This window comes from Ursus maritimus, unplaced genomic scaffold (assembly GCF_017311325.1).
Source record: "Ursus maritimus isolate PB19 unplaced genomic scaffold, ASM1731132v1 scaffold_20, whole genome shotgun sequence".
In the NCBI taxonomy this organism is placed as follows: domain Eukaryota; kingdom Metazoa; phylum Chordata; class Mammalia; order Carnivora; family Ursidae; genus Ursus; species Ursus maritimus.
Genome location: NW_024424453.1, coordinates 27,133,951 through 27,154,619, shown reverse-complemented (window position 1 = coordinate 27,154,619; position 20,669 = coordinate 27,133,951). Strand labels below are relative to the sequence as shown.

At 50.8% G+C, this 20,669-nt stretch overlaps 1 protein-coding gene across 1 annotated transcript in view; it reads left to right on the top strand.

Annotated features, from left to right (window-relative positions):
* Nucleotides 1–20,449, top strand: part of EPHB1 (EPH receptor B1) — a 112,521-nt gene extending 92,072 nt beyond the window's left edge. The window contains exons 10-13 of the mRNA XM_040636595.1: nucleotides 6,913–7,062; nucleotides 13,495–13,688; nucleotides 15,521–15,676; nucleotides 18,999–20,449. Of these exons, the coding sequence (XP_040492529.1) occupies nucleotides 6,913–7,062; nucleotides 13,495–13,688; nucleotides 15,521–15,676; nucleotides 18,999–19,107 (609 nt within the window). The 3' untranslated portion in view covers nucleotides 19,108–20,449. The remainder of the gene's footprint in view (nucleotides 1–6,912; nucleotides 7,063–13,494; nucleotides 13,689–15,520; nucleotides 15,677–18,998) is intronic.
* The last annotated feature ends 220 nt before the right edge of the window (nucleotides 20,450–20,669 follow it).

The following is a 20,669-nucleotide window of genomic DNA, read 5'->3' as shown; positions in this document are numbered from 1 at the left end:
GCTTCTGGAAAGAAATAAGCAGCAGGGCCAGATGAACTCTCTCAGAAGATGGAGAGACCGTTTTCATGCAAATTCCTGGCATCCTGGGGAACTAGGAACAGCCTCTTTATTATATAGACTCAATTGCAATTCTGCAGCCAGAAGCCATTTCCACTGGCTGTTACAAACTGGTAACACTCAAGAAAGATAACCTTTGAGGCAGAACCTGCTTTTCCTTCCTGGCTGATACCGGTCTTATCCGGAAAAATCGCTTTGCTGATTAGGTTGGGGGAAATGGGTCAATGTACTTTCAGAGCGCCTTTAAATAGAGATGTTCGTTCTAAGATACCTTCTTAATTTAATGGTTAAAGCCACGTTAGACCTCGTGGTCCAGGGCGGTGGACAGTGACTGGGAACAGGAGAAGGGCACGTCGCATGGATGCACCCTGAGGACAGGGCCATCTGTGTCTGAACTGTTCGACAGAGGGCTGCACAGACCCCCTCTCATGGGCGGGTGCTTCACCCAGGCTGGCCAGCTGCATGGGTCAGGATGGTCACTGCTCCACAGGGAGTGTCCAAAGGCCACTCCGGAGGGACACTTTCCGTGCAATGGAAACTTCACGGCAATTCGCCCTGCATTTCCCTTAGGCCACAGCTATACCTGATGGAAACTTTGGTGAAACCAGCTTGCTGTCTTTCTCCCCCCCAGCATTTTGAGATCTTAGTGCAGTGTTGGCAAATACTTGCCATATATATGGCCATTCATTCCCTCACCCGTGGCAGACATCGCTCATCAGTCATGGCCCTCTTCCTTGCTGAGCCCAGATGAAGTCTCAGAATCCTTCTCAACCCAGCCATTTACAATGCCCAGAGTTGGTAATCAAGATGAGACCTCACTCAATCCATGATTTATGCTGGCTGGTCTATGCCATGGTTCTCGAATTGTGGGAACCACACTGAGAATTTGTTAGAAATGTAAATTCCCAAACCCTACCCCAGAACTGGTAAATTCAAAAGTCTGGATTAGGGTTCTGTGATGTGTGTTTTAATAAGACTTCCAGATTCCTATGTACACTCAAATTTAAGAACCACTGCTCCAGGCCAGTGGCTGTGACTAATGACTGCACATTAGAATCACCTGAATCGTGTTGAAATGTTAAAACCCACCAGTGCTTAGGCTCCACCACAACCAGGGACCCTAAATAAATTAGAATACCCCCTGGCATTTAAAAAAAGAAAGAAAGGAAAAAACAAAACAAAACAAAACAATCCTCTCCAGGGTGATTCCAGTGGGCAGCCAGGTTGGAGAACCACCAGGCTAGGTTTTCTGGGTCTGCCAAGAATATGGGTATTGACGCTGCCTTGAGCTCTTGCCGTACAACCCAGACGTGGCTCCCAGGCCTGGAGTAGCCAAGCCGGGTCTGCGGACTCTCCGGTAAAGTGAGGGGGGACTGTCCTGCAGGCGGGCCGTGCCTCTCCAGCCAGTAGAACAAGCATCATGATCGGGGCTGCCTTCTGACGGTTGTCCTCAGTACCACAGCATGGGAAGTGCCACGGAGCTGCCTCCTGAAGTCCTCACCACGCAGCGCTCACGTGGCTGAGCGAAGGGCAGTCCTTCAACGCGTACACAGGCCTGGGTATCAGCAGCACCAGGCAATGTCACAGAGGGCCCGGGGTTTATCTGCCTGGCTTCAGTCTAAATGGTAGAGGCATCTCTCAGTCCCAAGTCCCACTGCCTCCTAGCAGTGGTAGCTCCTAGGTGGTAGCTCTGCCTCCTGGGAGCCCAGGGCCGTGTTTTTAAGCTCGGGCTTGGTAGATGTTCCTATACTCGATGTGTTAGTTTCCTGTGACTGCTGTTACAAAGTATCACAAACTGGGTGGCTCCTAACAACAGGAATTTATTCTCTTGCTATCCTGGAAGCTAGAAGTGTAAAACCAAGGTGCTGGCTGCATCGTGCTCCCTCCCAAGGCTCTAGGGAGCAGTCTGTTCCAAGCCTTTCTCTTAGTTTCCGGCTGTTGCAGTCCATCCTTGCATTCCTTGGCTCGCAGGTACGTCATTCCAGTCTCTGCCTCCGTCTTCATACGTTAGTCCCTCCTATCCATCTCTGTGTCTTCATGTGGCCTTCTTTGGATATCAGTGATCGGATGTTGGGTCCACCCCCCAATCCAGTATGATCTCATCTTACTTGGTTACATTCTGAAATACCCAGTTTCCAAATAAGGTCACATTCACTGGTACAGGAGGTTAGAACTTGAACCTATTTCTTTTGGGGGGGATACGATCCAACACATACAACCCAATAAATCTTGGTTAATGGTAACAATAATACCCTGAGTGGTTTACACATACATCATGTGGGAGCTTCACAACAGCCCCAATACGTTTTTTATGTTGTAAACCTTTTGGAGAGTTGTTTATTGTGAAATTCAGAGATACTGCACGATGCTTTCAGTCATAAACCTATCGCTTCCAGACTTCAGGGGGATTCCTCATGCAGCATGATCCCAATATTTGATGAACAAGTCTTTTATCACCATGCTCAGTATTCATGAGTGTCTGGGTTCCTGCTGTCTCCCCACTGAGACTTCATCTCACACAGGATGGCAGGGAAAAGTACTGTGCCAATGCCTCTCGCCCACAGAAGGGTTACTTTTATGGGCATCACTAGGATAAGTCTTCCGCAAGGGGAATTTGTGCTCTGCTCAGACTTTGGCCTGTAAAACCCCACAATTGACTGGGTTTTAGAACGAACTCTACGAGCTGCGCCGTTTAATCTCACTGTGACGAGAGAGTGCGCTGGCTGGGGGCACTGGGGCTGGCCATTGATCCTTGAGAGTGGAGCCGAGTCTCATCGCCGACTGCCCTCTGCGCCGGGGTGCAGGGCAGCATGGGTGCCGCCTCCACGTTCGCTGCAGGCGGGCTGCGGCTGAGGGACCCAAGTACCTCTACACTGAGACCTTCTACCTGTGGCCACAGCAGGCAGGTGTGGGGGTGGGGGTGGGTTAATCCACTGCCGAATATCTTCTCTTAGTTCATCAAATTACACACACACACTTTATAGCTTATCTTTTACCAGAGTTAAGGCATGATTATTCCGAAGCAGTGGATTTCAAACTTCTGAAGAATTTCTGAGCAGCACAACCATCCAGTGCAAAGCTTTCCGTGGAAGGTCCGTGTATGAGGTCCTGTGGGGACGGAGGGCCCTGATGGTGGTGAGCTGCTCCTCCCTCCTCTTCCCTTCTCCCTCCCCTACATCCCAGGAGTGACCCCGTGGCAGCTCTGGGGAAACTGGATCCCTGCAGAATGCAGACTGCCTCTGTGTCCCTGGGGGTGGCAGTCGTCTGGTGTCTCGGAGAAACCCTGTGCTGGGGTCAGTGCTCTCCTGACGCCCCAATCCAGTATGATCTCATCTTACTTGGTCACATTTTGAAATACCCAATTTCCAAATCGGCTTCTCTTTGCCCACGTGGATGCAGATTCCTTCCCAGTGAGCCTCATCCATTCCTCAACCCCTGAGAATTCTTCCCTCATGTTCTTTCCCAATCGCTCTTTCTCTGTGCTCCTCCCTCATGCCTGCTTTGGTGAGAGCCGGGGACTCCTAGAGCACTTTGCAATCAAATGAATGCCTTGGCCTTGGGCCTTCTGGTCCAGACTTCTCTTCCAGCGGGAGAACTGTCCTCACTAGCAGACCCCTGCCTGCTGTATCCCCATTCCACTAACTTCTTTCTTCCGATCTCCCTCCGTGGGGCTTGGGCACTACACTCTAAATTAATAGTTGTCCTTTCACATAACCAAAGACAAGTTAAATAATCATCACCATAATTACCTCTGAGCATCAGAAGGCAACACCGATGACATGATGCTTGAAAAGCTGAGAGGAACGGTTTAAAATTCCCAGGAAGGAAAGCACCCATCCCTGTGCCCCCCTTGCTTTCCCTTCCTCTTATTTGCCTTGGAGGTCAGCATAGCCTGCTCTCTTGGCTAAGTGGGAGAGCTCGCGTGACAAGCCGTCAGCTGTCTGTCCAGGGCAGCTCTTCTGGAAGGCTCTGCTCCCTGCTGGGACTGGGGGGCTGGGGGGAGGTGGCCATGACAGGCCACACTCAGTGTTCAGTGAGGCCTGGCAGCGCAAGGTGGCAGGAGGGCCCAGGCGCTTTGCCAGCAGGCCCAGCTCCTCCACTTTACATGCAAGAGGGAGCAACTCAACAGCTGTCACCGGCAGCCCCTGGGGTCCGCTCCAGACTTGGCAGAGAGGACACCTTCAGACTCCCAAACCACCTCTTTGAAATTCAGGGGAGCCACTTCACGTCATACGCACAGAAGATAAGCCCGAACTCTCTTACCCACAGACCTACACAGCCAAGCTTTCTCTCTGTCTCCCACTCTGCTCTCACACATACTGATAAGTACTCACTCGTACAGCCCCGTTCCCCCTCTCTCTTTCTCACACACACAGCCATATCCCCTCTCTCTCTCACGCACACAGTCACATTCCCTCTCTCTCTCTCTCACACACACACAGTCACATTCCCTCTCTCTCACACACACACACACACAGTCACATTCCCTCTCTCTCTCACACACACACAGTCACATCAATTAAACTCCTGCTCTCTCTTGCCTCACTTAACCCAGGTATTCTGAGAGAGCAGAAACCCCTCCCCTGGGCCCAGGCCCCCTCCGGGTGCCAGGTCCACCCGAATGGTGGGCACTGGCTTCCAGGTGTTTGATGACTCCTGGTTCACTGGCTGAATTTTCCAACTCCCTTCCCAGCCATGGGCACCTTGTAGATAAAGCCAGTGAACTTACTGCTGTTCTGGGGGATGGGGAGAACAAAGCCCCCGGGTGCCGCAGAGGCCCAGGCCTGCCCTCCAGGCATTTGTCATTTGTCATGCTGCTGGCATTTGAAGGAGGACGTCTCCCACCACAAAAGCCTGCTGTCGTCCTGGGGGAAATCAGGACTGGCTTCTGTGCAGGAAGCTGGATGTGCACCTGGGGAGGTCCTGGCTGGGCAGGGCACCGTTACCCCTCCCAGGCCCTGGCCAGGAAACCAGACAGAAATACACTTTGCCGCTTGCTCCTTTTTCTGTCACTCGCACTCAGATTAACCACTTACACATTTTAAAGGTATTTTTGCCAAAGTCCAACATGCATCTCTGGTGATTGGAACAGATCGTGAGAGTGGTCAGTAAAAATAGCCTCCTTCGGGCGGAGGCATGAGGCAGATGCGGAGGGGAGGGAGGGAGCCTCCTGTATCCTGCAGGCAGAGCCCAGTCAGCGAGAAAGGCTGGGGAGGGAGAGCCTGCTACTTGGCAGGAAGACATGAAGATGGGGACCACATTTGTTCTAGAGACTGATGAACTGTGGAGGGCAGCGTTGGCGAGGGCCCCCACTTCACCCTGAGGAGCGGAGTGGCATCGGTGCCCGCAGAGCGCGCCCTGCTCTCTGCCTCCACCCCTCACGCCCCCTGGGGACTGCCAACTGCTGCCATGCCGGGCTCCCCCTTGCTCTCACCCAGCCCCTGCGCACGCTCCTCCCTGCCTGGGCTTCCCTCCTCCCCCCTCTTTGCCAGGTTAACTTCTGCTTGTCCCCTGGGACTGAGCATAGAGGGGAGTGACAGTTCACACGTGTGCAGCACGCCAGGCCCTGTCCCGAGCACTGTGTGGATAGGACCCCACAGAATCCTCACAACGATCAGACTACATAGGTGTGATTGTTCCCCCATTTTGCTGATGAGAAAGAGTGGCACAGAGAGGTTAGGTAACTTACCCGAGGTCACATAGGTTGATAGGGGCAGTCCTGGCATCCAGACCCAACCAAAGGCTCCAGGTGCTCTTACCCCTGCAGGACGCTGGCCCTCTGCTGTTGGCCACCTCCCCCACCCGCTATCTGTGTTAGGGAGTCTACTCTGGCTCTCAGAACACCGCGGCTGCACACTCCTCACTTTCCATCTTGTTAACAACACGTTTTAAGTGTCTGTTGTCTTGTCTGCCTCCCCACTCCCTGTGCAGCCTGAGGGCAGAGACCATGGCTGGCTCATCTCTGGGACACCAGCTCGTCAAAAACGGCCCGGCACAAAGCAGTGCTCACTGCCTAGTGTTGACGGAGCGAATGGATGAATGGATGGATATCAATCCCTTAGCTACTCGAAACAGGCCAAGGTCTGGCAGACAAGCTGAGGGCCAAGCAGAGAGCTGGGTTGGAAGCATCCAGTGAAAGGTTGGAGGGCAAGAAGGAAAAGCAGACATAGGAGCAAAAAGTGTTAACTCCAGCCTCTGAATATCAGCCCCCACTGACAGTCAGGGAAAGAAGCCAGCGCCTACGGAGACCTGAGCACTGGGCCTTTCAACCCAGTGCAGCCCAGGGCTGGCCACAAGCTGCAGGGTGAGGAATATCTTTCCCCCCTGGCAGGTGGAACACGAGGAGAGTGGGGCAGGCGGCAGCACAGAGTGATCTTGTAGGAGGCCCGCAGGAAGAACCGCTTATCACTTTCTTCCTTGTATTTGTTTTGCTTCCCCTTGGCTCAGTGTTGTGAGTATGACAACTGTGAAGCAAAGCCAGCTGTAACTCACGTCTCGAGGCTCACGTGGCCGATCTTGGGTACTACAGAATTGCATGTTGGGGTGCGTGTATGACATTTCCACTCCCTCTCCCACCCCACCCCTAACGGTAACATTATTGGGGACCAACGAAGCTTCGGTACAGCTGTCACCTCAGCAGTGGTGTGAGACCAGCACGGGCCACACAGATCCTCCTTGAGCCCCTGCACGCGGGTGCATAATGGAGGCTTGCCGTGCGGGGCAGGCTATCCTGGCTGCCCTCATTCACAGGACGTGAGGGCGGGCGAGTGGAAAGGATGTGCATGCCCAGTTCATTTGCTCCCGCCTTCACCTAGAAACCTGACAGCTGGGCTGATGAGCTTCTCTGTCTTCCAGGGAGGGAAGATCCCCGTGAGATGGACAGCTCCAGAGGCCATCGCCTACCGCAAGTTCACGTCTGCCAGCGATGTCTGGAGCTACGGGATTGTCATGTGGGAAGTCATGTCATTTGGAGAGAGACCCTATTGGGATATGTCCAACCAAGATGTGAGTGTCGGTGGTACCTGGTCGCCACAAACCCCCACCCGAGGGTTCCCACAGACAGGGGCATGCCAGCCCCTCCTATCTGGTGTCAGCTCAGGGCCTTACAACCCGAACTTGAGGCGTCCAAGCAAGGAGTACAAGGAGCCCCTCGGCACCAGTGTTTCAGCTAATCAGAGAGTCCAGCATGGAGATGTGACAATCCCAGGACCCCCACAGGAGCCCGTAAAGGTGCCTGGGCCGGCCCAGGAGCCCCGGGGCTGGTTCTGAGAGGCTGTGGACCATGAACTAGAGCAGGCCCAAATAAAGCAGGAGATTGGGCCCTGCCTCAGAGCCCCCAGCCTGTGTGTTGTCCCGCTGAGGGTGACAGGGGGCGGTGCTGTCTGCTCTGACGGATGTGGGGCCTTGCGCCAGCTGCAGCTTCTGCGTAGCTCGCACCCCTCTGCTTTACAGGGAGGAATTGTAAAGGGTCCTTCTTTCCTGAGAGTCTACTCTTTGGGGGGGCCTCTGTCACCTATCGGCGAAGGAGGAGCTGAGCAGGCTTCCCGAAGCTGGCCAGGTCCCGATAGCCGGCGGGAGTGGGGCCCTGTCCGAGTGCAGGTGACCAGCACCCCTCCAGGCTGCCCTCCAAGGCAGAGGCAGGGAGGACAGAGAAGGGTCGTCTGAGATGCTTTAAGCAGAGGTGTTCCAGATGGGACCCTTTGCTTCATAACTATTAAAAGGTGAGGGAGACTTTTGAGGACGATTTGCCTTGTTTAAGGCCCCGAGTGAAAGTCGTATCTAGATTTCCACACTGCCTTTGATCCTGGGCTGTTCCCCTGGACCTTTTGGCTTTTGTTTTTTCAATACATGCCCTCCCCCTGGAGCCGAGAGGATTGCAAAGCCTGCATTCCTCTGTTCCGCTTCCCGTGCCCATCTCCTTGGGGGCGGATATTAATTTCCCAACCTAGCGGCAAGAAGAGGCAGGGCCATCCGCGTCCGGATCTGCTTCACTGGGCAACGGCTGCACCACGCGCAGCTCCCTGCTCGGGCGGCTCTGAGGTACTGCGAACTTGAGACCTCTGGCCTCAGCGAGCCCTGTGGCCAGCCCGAGGTCTGGAGCCATGGCAGGTGCTCAGATTAGGAAAGGTGGCAGTCTGGGAGCTCGGGAAAGCTTTCCCGATGGCAGGGTGGGGAGCAGCCGGGCTCCTGCTGTGGCAGCGCACCCTGGGGGTGGGGGGCGGCGGCGTCAGCCCGGGGCGGGCGACAGGGCTGCATGGCTAACCAGGTCCCAGGGCCGTGTGAGGCGTCTGCGTCCCCTCTCACCTAAGATTATCCACGCCTCGCCCCCGCCCCTGTAGCGTGTCAAAGCAGAAAGTGTCAGAATTGATGCCGAGGCTGCATTCTGGAAATCACCTGCACCCCGGCTGCATCCAGACCGTCAGCGAGAGGAGTAATAAATGGGTTCCAGAAACACGCAGGCCCTTCCCTGAGACTTTAATCCTATTAAGGACAATTCAGCACACATAGAATGGATTATGAAATTGTCTGACAAGCGAGATTTGACATTCAAGATATTCGCAGCAAATGAATTCACCTAGGCTGAAAACAAATGGAATTTCTGATACTAGACTTCCAGAATTCCCAAATCCTTCATTCAGCGAACACTCAGCGCTGCTAAGCATTGTGCTTGCCGCTTCTGTTTCTGGGTGTTCACAGTCCGGCGGCGCATACAATGGGCTGTGGGACCGTTTGGGAGGGCGAGGTAAGGAAGACTTTCCAGATATTCGACGTTGAGCTGGGTCTCAAAGGGAACAGGAACATGTGCAAAGTAGCTGTTCATTCCAGTTTCGTTGTATTTCTCCCACACGAAGCCCCTAAACATTGCCCCAAGTGCAGTTCTGCTTTCAGTGGAAGGTGGGGGTGCCTTTCGCCCCCTTGGAAAAGGCCGGGCCTGAGAGAGAGCCAGGAGGGGCTGTGGCTACTTGTCAGAAACCACGGGGGTGGGGGCAGTAAAGGATTCTACAGATGACAATTGAAAGGCTTTAAGAAAGGGAATTGCAGAGGCAAGTCGGAGTGCTGGTAATTGGGCTTCCGGAGCCCAGGAAGGTCTTTGAACATGTACAGAGAGTTTGTCAGCCAGGGAGAGAACTTGGAAGTTCTGCTGCTTGGATCTGATTGACAGAGATAATGAGAGTGGCAGTGTCTGTGGAGAGGAGCTGCGGTTTTACTGGAACATCAGAGCTCAACTTAACCCCCTCTGCCCTGGTTCCGCCAGGGCTCTGAGCTTCTCTACTTCACTCTCCCCTGTGGAAGGGGGAGCAGGTGCCGCCGGACTCACTAATGGGAAAGACATGTCTGGGCGCAGCCGGTAGCCCACTGAGGACGGGAGGGCCCGGGGAGGGGCCCCACTCATCTCAGCTCAGCTCAGCTCCAGTCACTTCCTCTAAGGCACTGGGGTCAGACCACCTGCCCCTGTCCCCACCTGCTTTTCCAGGTCCAGGGGAGCAAAGGCAGCCCCTCCCCACTCTCTGCCCAGCCCCCTAGGGCCCAGGGCACTGGCTTGTGCTGGCCTTCAGAGGCCCAAAGAGTTGTTGCAGACCATTCCAAGTGAGCCAGCAGTCTGCTCTGCTCGGGTGACAGTGGCCTCAACTGGTTCTCTTACCACCACACCCTCGCTCTCGCTTCTCTCTGGAGATGCCATCTGATCTCATTCTGATCTCCAGGGTTTTCAACAACCGTTTATCCCATCCTGTTACCGAGGAAAGGGACCCAGGACTCACTCCCATTTTCAAGTCTGCTCAGAAGAGCACCTTATGCCCCCAACCTCGAGCCATATCTTTCCATACAATTCAAACGTGGTCACTGGTGTTTACAGCCATCAGCTGGCCAGATGGAAGGTGCTTCTCCGTGTCTCCTCCCTGTTTTCCACATCTGCTAGCAACGCAGGCATGACAGAGAATGATCCCCAACCCCGTTAGAGGACCGCAGTTCTTTTTTTGAAATAATGATTTTTTTAATAATAATTTTTTATTATGTTATGTTAGTCACCATACAGTACATCCCCGGTTTTTGATGTAAAGTTCCATGATTCATTACTTGCGTATAACACCCAGTGCACCATGCAATACGTGCCCTCCTTAATACCCATCACTGGCCTATCCGAAATAATGATGTTTTAATTTGATTATAAGTTATATACTCAGGAAACTTGGAAAACATCCAGATCCTTCTCCAAAGGCACAGCACTTCCGTGAAAGACTTGAGCAGATAGAGCAATTAATGACCTAGGTAATTTTTTCTTTGGGGTGGAGGGTAAAGGCTTTTTTTTTTCTATGTACAAGAGGCATCAATGCTTCCAGAATATCAACCCAAGTAATAACAACAAAATTATCTAGAAGAAATAGCAAATGGCATAAAGTCCCATTTTGTAAACATGAGTGTGGCTATCCTCTATCCTGGAAGGTGAGAAATAGGGATCCGGCATTAATTAACCCCCAACTATGTGCTTGGAGCTTCTCAAACACTATCTTCCTAGGCTTCCAAGTGACCAGCAGTAGGACAGTAACCCCCTTTGCGGAGACATCTACTGTAGTGGATGTGGCAGGAATGACAGCCTCCATCTGATGCAGAGATGCCTTCTACTGTTCATGTGTGTGCTGCTCGACGCCATCTCATTATGTCACGTAATCTTTTTAATAACCCATCTGTGCAACTTCCAGAAGTCAAGTGACTCTCCCAAGTTTCTGGAGCTAATAAGAAGTGAAGCTAGGATTTGAACCCAGGCCTCTGGTGTCTTTGCCCTTGGCTACGATGCCGTACTGTCACCAGCACCGTGTGTGGGCCTTGCCTCCTGGCTGACCTACAGGGAGGAGGGATCAGTGGTTCAGATGTCCTCTTAAAAAGAAAGTCTCCCAACAAACAGAGGAAATACAAAAACAAATGTCAGGACAGTCTTCAACATGTCCACTGAAGTGGCATGCGGAGGAGACGAGCGAGGTGTAGCTAAGTTGCATTTGACCCAGAGCTCACAGACCGAAGAGCCAGTGCATGCACAGGTCCCCCAGGCTCGTGGGACTCTGCCAGGAGTGCGTGGGTCAGCGGGGCACACCATGGAGCTGTGCCTCCTGCGGAAAGGCCCTGACTCCAGCGCTCCTTCCTGCCACAGGCAGATGGGAAGAAAACTTGCCAGAGGAAATACGTACTATTTTGGGCTCTGGAATCAAATAATTTGAGCGAAGATGCCAGCAGTTTAGGGGAACATAAGCTGCCCTGCACTGGAAGACTTTGGGGACCACCCCTAGCCCCATGAGAAACTGAGTACCGACACTAGCCTCTCCTGCCGGCCCTACCCAGCTTGTCCTTAAGGAACCCAAAAGAAGCCATTCAATGGGTAATCCCACTTGTCTCCACAGTGAGTAGGAGCTCTGTGACAGGGCCCCTCAGTCTGGCTGCCTAGAAGGAGCTGGGAAAAGGTGCCAATTGATGAGCCAGGCTGATGGGAAGGATGCCCGGCCACACTTCCTCACGGATTACTTGGTTTAGCTCCATACCCCTGTTTGCTGCCACAAAGACATGGAACAGCTCCCAGGACTGCTCTCCAGGCTGAGATTACAATGGCAGCCCCACGGAGGCTTAGGGAAAGTGGGCTTCAGGGTATTCCAGACTTGAATCAGACAGCCCTGCGATGTCTTCTCAATCCTACCATTTCCTAGCTGTGGGTCCTCAAGCAGGTTACTTCACTGTTTGCCTCTGCTTCCTCCTGGGGAAGATGGGCTGTAATGCCCTCCTGAGAGGAGAGCAGGTCATTTGATCGACGAGAGTTTGTCGAAGGTAAAAATGTGTCGGTGGTGCAACATATTATTCAAAAGCGGATGTTGCCAGTCCCCAGTTGGTGTGCAGTGCGGATACTGGTACGGTTCGTGTGCTTGTTTGCTCTTCCACCACCTAGAATAGAAGGAATAATACACCTTGATTATCTGTAATGACTTCAGGTCATATTATCACATCCCACACTTCATGTCCCATATACTGGGCATAGAATTTGTAAAAATATACTGATTGAAAATATTCAATTTCTGACTGATCTACAAGGTAAAAAAAAAAAAAGAATAATCAATTGAAATGAATCTGACATTTTTTAAAGTAGAGGCGAAAACACCTGAAAATCCCTGAACTCCAAATTATTTCTTTTGTTGTTCAAGATGCTTGAGCTGTTTATTTTACTATAAAATCAATGTATAATTATGATAGAAAATAAAAACACAAACAAGCAAAAAGAGAAACATAAAGAGCACTCACGTGTCTACCTGCCCAGAGGCAGCTATCATTAACACCGTGGTATGTATCTTTCCAAGGTCTTTTGTATGCATGGGTATAATTACTGTTTTTTGTTTTGTTTTGATTTTTGTTTTTAACAAAAGCAAGACTATCCTATACCTGTAGTTATGCAGCCTGCTCTTTTACCTAATATTACAATGTGAGTACATTTCCATTTCAATAGGTACATTTTTGCAACATCACTTCAAGGCACTCATTGCATTCCAGGCCTCCCAGTGTGGTAGGAGGGTACCATAATGTATTCACACGTATAGCACTGGGCGGTTTACAATTATTTTCGCGATGACGAAAAGCACAGAGGAGGCATAATTGATTTAAATGAATTGGAAATTAAGAAGGAAAGTGTAAAAAAAAAAAAAAAGAAAAACAACTCTTACAACATACAAAAAGCAGGCAAAAGTACTTAAAGATCTGGAAATCTTAACAAAATTGTCCCCTGGAGTCTGTGCAAATTACCAAAACCTGATTGGATTATATTCATTTTAGCTCACGTTGTTATTTTGACCATTGTCATTGTACTTAACCAGTTTGTGTAGCCAAATTATCTTCAGCCCAGCTCGTGCTGCTGCATCATGAAGTTGAAGGCAAACAGTGCATGGGAAGCACCTAGAAGGGCCCTGCCATGGAGTAGGCTGTCTGTCAAATGCTGATTGCTTCCTTCCCCTAGCAGCGTAAGGACTAGGCCACCTCAGGCTTTGGAGGGTATCCTTTAGACCTGGCAAACTCACTAGGTTTCCCACATGCCAGTGCTTCATCACCCCCAGTGCCACCAGCCGCCACCAAGGCAGAATGGAGCCTGATGTCCTCTTAAAGAGAGAAGAAGCTCAAGCCGTTCAGCAGATCATTCCTCAGTAAGCATTGCCAGAGATCCGGGGTGTGTCAGGTCTTGCTGCAGGTGTGGGGACACGAGGGAACAGTAAGACATGGTCCCTACTCTCAAGGAGCCCACAGTCTAGGGGGAAAGGCCAAGTGCACATACAGTCCATTGTGGTGCGAGATACATGAGCACACACTGAGAGCACCTGAATCCGGGAGGCTCCATCCTTAGGGGCTAATTTGTGAATGACTGGCTGGTGTCTCTTCGCGCCGTCATGCCTGTTTCTGTGTACGTCCCCGCAGGTCATCAATGCCATTGAGCAGGACTACCGGCTGCCCCCACCCATGGACTGTCCAGCTGCCCTACACCAGCTCATGCTGGACTGTTGGCAGAAGGACCGTAACAGCCGGCCCCGCTTTGCAGAGATTGTCAACACCCTGGACAAGATGATCCGAAACCCGGCAAGTCTCAAGACTGTGGCAACCATCACCGCCGTGTGAGTCTCGTGGAACAGGGTTGTTCCTAGGGGTGGGTGGTCACACAGCCAGGGGCAGGCCCAATAGCAAGGCTGCTACCCTTTTCATCTATTGACAGCAAGAGCGAGGTGGCTAAGCTTATCCACTAATGGAAGAAACTCTAAGACTTCTCCTTTCCTTTTTCTTTTCCACTTCCCTAAAGCATTCCCCACTTCCAGCATGGGCTATGGACAGATAGCAAGATACCCGTCTGGGTTTCCACCTTCTGCTGGCTTCAGATAGACTGGGTGCTGGGCTCTGTAACAACTGAGTGTATGGGATAGGAGTGGTAATGAGGCCCCACTTCTGGGAGATCCGGTTTCCAGAAGGCACCCTTTCTGTTCACCATACCAGGTAGAGCTGCAGACTTGGAACTTTGGCCCACCAAAGCCACTGGATTTGTTGTGAGCAAATGCACAGAACAACTTTGGATTCCTGTTAGCAACTGTCAGCTGTACGTTACTCTCTACATTGCCGTGTTAGCTGACTGACTAATTGATCTTTTCAACCAAAGTTTACTGGGCAATTAGATGCTAAGCACCATGCCCATTGCTAGCAGTATAGAATGAACAAGACAGACATGGTTCCTGCCCGCACGGAGCTTAGAATCTTTTAGGAGGGACAAACCCAGATGGTCACCCAAAGAAATGCAAACTTGAGACCTTGGTAGCCAGCTTGGCGGGGAGGCGTGTGGTGTTGGAGAGCATGGGTACACACCTTACCTGGTATCGGGGAGGCAGCCCTGAGGAGTGTTCTTTCCAGCTGAGCACTGAAGGGAGAGAACACATGAACTGAATGAAAGGAAGATGGGAGGAGAGGGATAGGTGTCCCAGGCCAAGGAACAGCATATGCAGAGCCTCAAGGGTGGGAAGGACAGGGCCAGTGTGTTCAGAGTCCAGTCTGTGAGGGGACTGGGTCAGGGCTGATGCTGGCGAGGTGGGCAAGGGCCAGACGCGCAGAGCCTGTAGGCCCTGCTACGACTTCTGGGCTTGATTTTCAGAGCAGCGAGCACCCACGGAAGGGTTTGGCATGAATCGGAGTCAGGGTCAGGGTTATGCACGTGATGCACTTGCATTTTCAAAGAACACCAGGCTCCAGTGTGGACCTTATGTCGAGGGGAAGGAACATGCAGGAAGAAGACAGGCAGGAGAATGTTGCAGCAGTGATGACAGAGGAGATAGGGTCTTAAGTCGGAGTAATGGTGCAGAAAGAGGTTAAGAGATTTTGGAGGTCAAATCTTTAATTCTTGGTGAAGGACTGCACAGGGGTGTTGGGGGTTGAGGGATATGTCAAGGTGGCACCCTGCTTTGTGGGTTAGGTAGCAGGGTGTCTGCTTTGAGAACGTGCCAGAGGTCAACAGAGGGCTGCTCTGTTGCATTTATTTCAATTAGCTGAGGATGGAACTAGGAAAAAAAAAATGTTACCAATAGATTTGAAAAGGTTATAGTGAACTTTATATATTTTTAAAAGAACAGTATCTTTGGACTGTGAAGCTCTTCGATTCCAGTTTACAAAGGAGTTACGGCCTTCCCTTCCCTCCAGACTGCGTGCTGCGTCAGTCTGTCTGTCCGGGCCGGCTGATGTGTGGCCGGGCCCGTAGGCAAGGGTACTTGCCACCTCGCCTCAGAAGTCATGCCAACTCAGAATTCTGTAAGGAAAGAAGGGTCCGCGCCGGGCTCTCCTGTCATCCGCATCCTGTCAGGCAGGAATCCTCATCCTGCATGAAGTCGGCTGTCTGCCCCGAGTGTGGCTCTGTGCACGCACCTCTGCCGCTGTGGGGTCACCTGCTGCTGTCTCTCTCTCTCCCACACAGGCCTTCCCAGCCCCTGCTAGACCGCTCCATTCCAGACTTCACGGCCTTTACCACCGTGGATGACTGGCTCAGTGCCATCAAAATGGTCCAGTACAGGGACAGCTTCCTCACCGCCGGCTTCACCTCCCTCCAGCTGGTCACCCAGATGACATCAGAGTAAGTGATGGGCATCGCCTCCGTGCCGCCTGTGGGTGGGGACCAAGCTCCGTCCCTGCTGTGGCTCATGGTACCCGTCTTGATCTCTGGCCCCACCCCCAGAGCTCCATTTCTGTGTAGACCCGGGCCTGGTGGGGAAGTGCCCTGGAAAGATGCCCGGCTTGGGCGGCGAGGCTGAGAGCCATCGTGGCCCCAAATGAGAGTTCTTCCAAGTCACAGCCATATGTCATTTGCCTAATCATCAAGAGTCTCTCCTCCGTTTAAGTTTTTAAACTTAACCCATCAAAAAGAGCATCCCGGTGGAGAGAGCACAGCCAGCCCGCACTTCAAGCAGCATAGCGGGAAGAGGCACTGCTCTGATTCAGCAGCCATCCCAGACGTGTGGGGAGCTCGGAACCCTCCTTAGATAGCGCTTGTGAACAAGCAGACGTTTCCATCCCCCACCAATTATTTACCAGTCTGCAGCTCCCACAGGAGGATGGAGGAACACAAAAACTAAAATTATTCAAATAAGATGAGAGCCAGAAAGGGTCTTAAACATCCATTAGTCCATCGTTTCCCCAAGAATGTTCTGAGCAGCACCCGTTCTGGGAAATGTTAATAGGTTCTCCTTGGAAAAAAGGTCCCCTGGTCAAATAAATTTGGGAAATATTGCACACTTTATCGCCCTCTTGGAGATTTGCTACACATATTAGCATTGTAAAGACCATGAGAAATCCCGAAAGAAAGAAACCCATTTAAAATTATTAAATACTGTGGAACCGTATTTTTGAGGGCCAGAGTTTCGTGGCACGGTGGTTTGGGAAATAATGATCTAGTCCCGCCCCTTCCGTTCCACAGATTGGGAAGGCAGGTGAGTTAGTGCCTGAAGCCTCAGTGCTCGCAAGTGGCAAAGCAGGGGTGAAAGCCTACTTTCCTGAAGGCCACTTGCATCTCCTCCTACCAGTCCGCCCTAGGGGTGCCCGTACTTTGTGGCACCCCGGAGTGATCTGGGAATCTTTAAAAAAATGCCGATGCCTGACTTCCACTCCTAGGTCTGCTGGTTGGATTGGAACGAGCTGAGACCTGGGCGTCAGGGTGTTTAAACTCCCCGGGTGATTCTCGTGCAGCCTAGCCTGGGACCCACCAGACTGAGGTTGGCAAGGGTCGAATTTTGAGTACACACAACCTGCTAGAGGGGACCTCATCGACCGCCCGGCCCACAACGTGCATGGACAGCATGGGGGGTTGGTGGCCTGTGACACACACTTCCCAAGTTAGAGGATCGGTCAGTCCTCCAGGCAATTGGCAAACACTTACGGGTCACGGGTTATGTCTCGGGCACTGGGCTAGGCGCTGGGATCTCCTCCTGCGGTGGGCCAGCTGCTAGGTCCCCAGGGAGAGGGGTGGTCCCATCCAGCCCCAGAGGCTGAACCCCGAAGGAACAGCTTCTGTCCTGGACTACTGCTTTGCAGTCCGTCTTCCTGGAGTCCCCCACTCTACCTCTCTGAGGTTGATTCTTGCCAGAAATGATGGAACCTCCACTTTCTCCAGGAAGACGGCTTGAATGTGCATCTTGCCTAGGATCCATGAAACATCAGAATTCGGTTTTTAAATGTGGGTTCATTTTTCTGTTGATGCCTAAAAAGGGCACTCCCTGCCACTATGAATTATTGTCAGGCTCCACCAAAAACAACAAAAAAAAAAGAAGCAGCAGCACTTAGCAGTGGGAAACCAGCTTCCCCATCTTGCAGAGCTAGCATGGCTGTCCCAGATGATTGGAGAGCCTGGATTCAGGGACAGAAGTGGGTGCTCACGCTGATGGGGCTACCCCTGCTTCCCCACTGTGATATGGCTGAGTATGGGGCCATCACCCCCTAATCCCCCATGACTGAAGGAATCAAATGGAGTAATTTCCTCAGTCTGGAAAAGGAAAAATTAAAGGATTTAGTTCAAAGTAAAAAATGTCCACACACTATTGGAGCAATTTAGTTCGTTTCTTGAGAGATAAAAGATGGGGAAAGAACATGAACAACTAAATAAAATAGATTGCAGGATAATTTGTGAATTCGAAATTCAAGCATGCCTCTCCGAAGTGTTTGCTGAAAAGACATGGACAATTCGACAGTCTGAGCCAGCTGCAGCCCCGAGGGGATTGTCCACCAGCTGAAAGGGGGAGTTGAGGGGAGCCCAGGAGCCTCCTCGTGGGGAGTCATCTGCTATGCTAGGGAGGGGCATTTGGGGGGGAATACAGTCAGGACCTTAGAAGAGTTCTGAGCACAGCTCTGCAAGGGTGGCTAAGAACCTGGTAGTCTTGAATTCGAACCCAGCTCCACTACCAGTGATCTCTTGTGGGATCTTGAGCATGTTACCTGACTTCTCTGAGCCCTGCTTGCCTTGTCCATAATGAGCAAATAATCATTGCACCCATCTCATTGGTTTGTGGTGAGAGCTTAATGGAATAGTGCAACAAAGCACTTAGCCTGTTGCCTGCCTACAGGAGGCACGTGAGAAACAATTACTGCTAAATTATTATTGTTGACTCTGAGTGGTTTGTCAATATTCGTGAAATGCTTCATTAGGTATAAATGAGATAGTATACAGCACATGAGAAGTACTCGAGCAATGCTATATATTATTGTTATCATAATTATTACTAACTAGGGAAAGATGCATGGGTCTCTCCAAAATTAAATATAAGCCATGAACTTGATCATAGTAAGACTCACAGCTTAAAGATGAATCCAATTCAAACCCCTATCCTAAACATATTACTTGAATTCCTGCTTGGGCAGATATTTGAAAGTTATTTTGAGATCACCCTTCTTAAAAATTCATGACATTAAAATTCAAACAGAGGCAGAAAATGGAAACTCAGGGGAAAAACATCAGAAAACCCAGCAAACCCCACATCTTTTCGATCTCAGTGGGTGATCACTAATTTAGGCAGAAAGCTCCACAGCATAACTAAAGCCCCGTATAGTGTGTGCATGGAGTGTTAAAACAACACAGAGAAAAGTTCTAGTCCACCTAGGGTCAGGGACACAAGGAAGGGACTGCTTCAGAACCCATAGGTGAAGAACAGGGTACACGACTTCCAGGATAGTCTAAGTTGGAGGGGCCGTCGGGGACGAGGGCCACTGCATGAAGCAAGTGAGATTGAGCAAGAAAATATCTAGGTAGGCGCTTGCCAAAGACTTGGGTAAACTTGAGTGTTGGATTTTAAACACTTTTATTTGTCTACCCAGCTATATCAAGAGCTTGCCTTCTGTGATGAGTTTTGACCCGTGAAAAGCTGCCCTAACACTAAAGCACTTTTTGTGTGTGGCTTTCTCCCTCCTAGAGACCTCCTGAGAATAGGGGTCACTTTGGCAGGTCATCAGAAGAAGATCCTGAACAGCATTCATTCTATGAGGGTCCAGATGAGTCAGTCACCAACAGCAATGGCATGAGAACTCTCATTTTCTGGGGGGAGGAGAGGAAGGAAAAGGACCAGTCTCAAGAGGGAACCAGAGGTCGACCACTGTGGAATGTTCTGGAAAGATTGGCTTCTCGGCTGAGAAATGCATTACATCAGTGAAGAAGAAACTGGACCTGTTCTTAATAGGCAGCCTTCATTTCTCAGTGACAGAGCATGTTTCAGATGCCGTGGGAAACCAAATCTGTGATAATAAAAATACAAACAGGTGATGTTCAACGGAAGTGAAGACAAAACAGTATGCATCGGGGGAACCAAGAGTAAACTCGGCTCCCACCCTCGGGGTGCTGGAGTCACCCATCCACAGGAAGAAAGGGAAGGAGGTAGAGGGAAGAAACAGGCAGTTTTCCATTTTCTTCCTCACCAATGACATTCTTTTCTTTTCTCCTTTTGTACTCCTCCCCACGAGCCCTCTCCCTTCTCCCACATCCATTTCCCTTTGCTCATGACTCGTGTAGGGAAGTTCCTTCAAACAAACCCCAGCTCCTGAGTCTCCAGATGTCGTTCTGTCAGTTGCCAAAGGACTTTGCTGACCACTGCATGGGGGATCCAACCAATTCAATTAATGTCTTCATATTGAAGAAGAGATGTACCTTCAATTGAAAACCTTGTTTTTCTTTTGTTTGCATTTTCTGCAAAAAGGAAAAAGAAACCACAAATTGGAAAAAAAAAACAAAAACAAACCCTGTTTCCGTGTGCAAGAGCACACACATGTGTGTCTGTGTTCTAAAATGACTGTGCTTGTTCGTAACAGATGCAAACAAGAAAGAAGAACTGGGAAGTCTTTGCCCCCGGAAAATCCAAAGGGGCTGGAACGTGTTGTTGGGTTGGTGTTCTGGTTGGCCCCGTTGGCCTATGGGCTCAATGGGGAGAGAAAGCAGGGAGAAAAATAAAACGAAAGGGGGAAAAACTCTCAGGAGCTTGCAAATTCAGACAGGAAACAGGTGAGCGGTTTGAATTGGAGGCAGTGTGGGCCATTCTAGAATGATACTGACTGATTATTCTTGGTAACATCTGAAGAGAAGGAGAAGGAAAGTGTTTCTGGAGAATGTTCTTCCACATCCCTGGAATCTGCAATTCAAGAGATGGCAAGGGAGAATTCTTACCTGATCTGTGGACTGGCTTAAGCCGTGTGGCATCCAAGGAATGTTTCAAATGTGTCTGTGTTTCTCTGCATTCCTTCTTGTACCCCATTGTTCAGTTCGCTTTTGTAAATTCCACCTAACATTTAAATATTTTTAATTTCTCCTTTTCTCTTACTCTCCTTGCTAATTTTACCTGTCTAATTAAAATGAGCAGAAGCATGTCTGGGTTTACATAGATGGTGTCAGAGTGTGTGTTCTCAGACCCCAGCGGGTCCATTCCCGAGTTCAGGAGAATCCCTAACTGTTGTCCTTCTTCCCCTCGTATGGGAGGGAAGGAATACGTCCCAACCTTGTGACTCCCACGAAGCAGAATATATTAGAATTGCTCTCGCTGATGTGGCCCAAAGGAAGAACGGAATAAATATGAGGCTCTGAAGCCTCAAGAATGCAG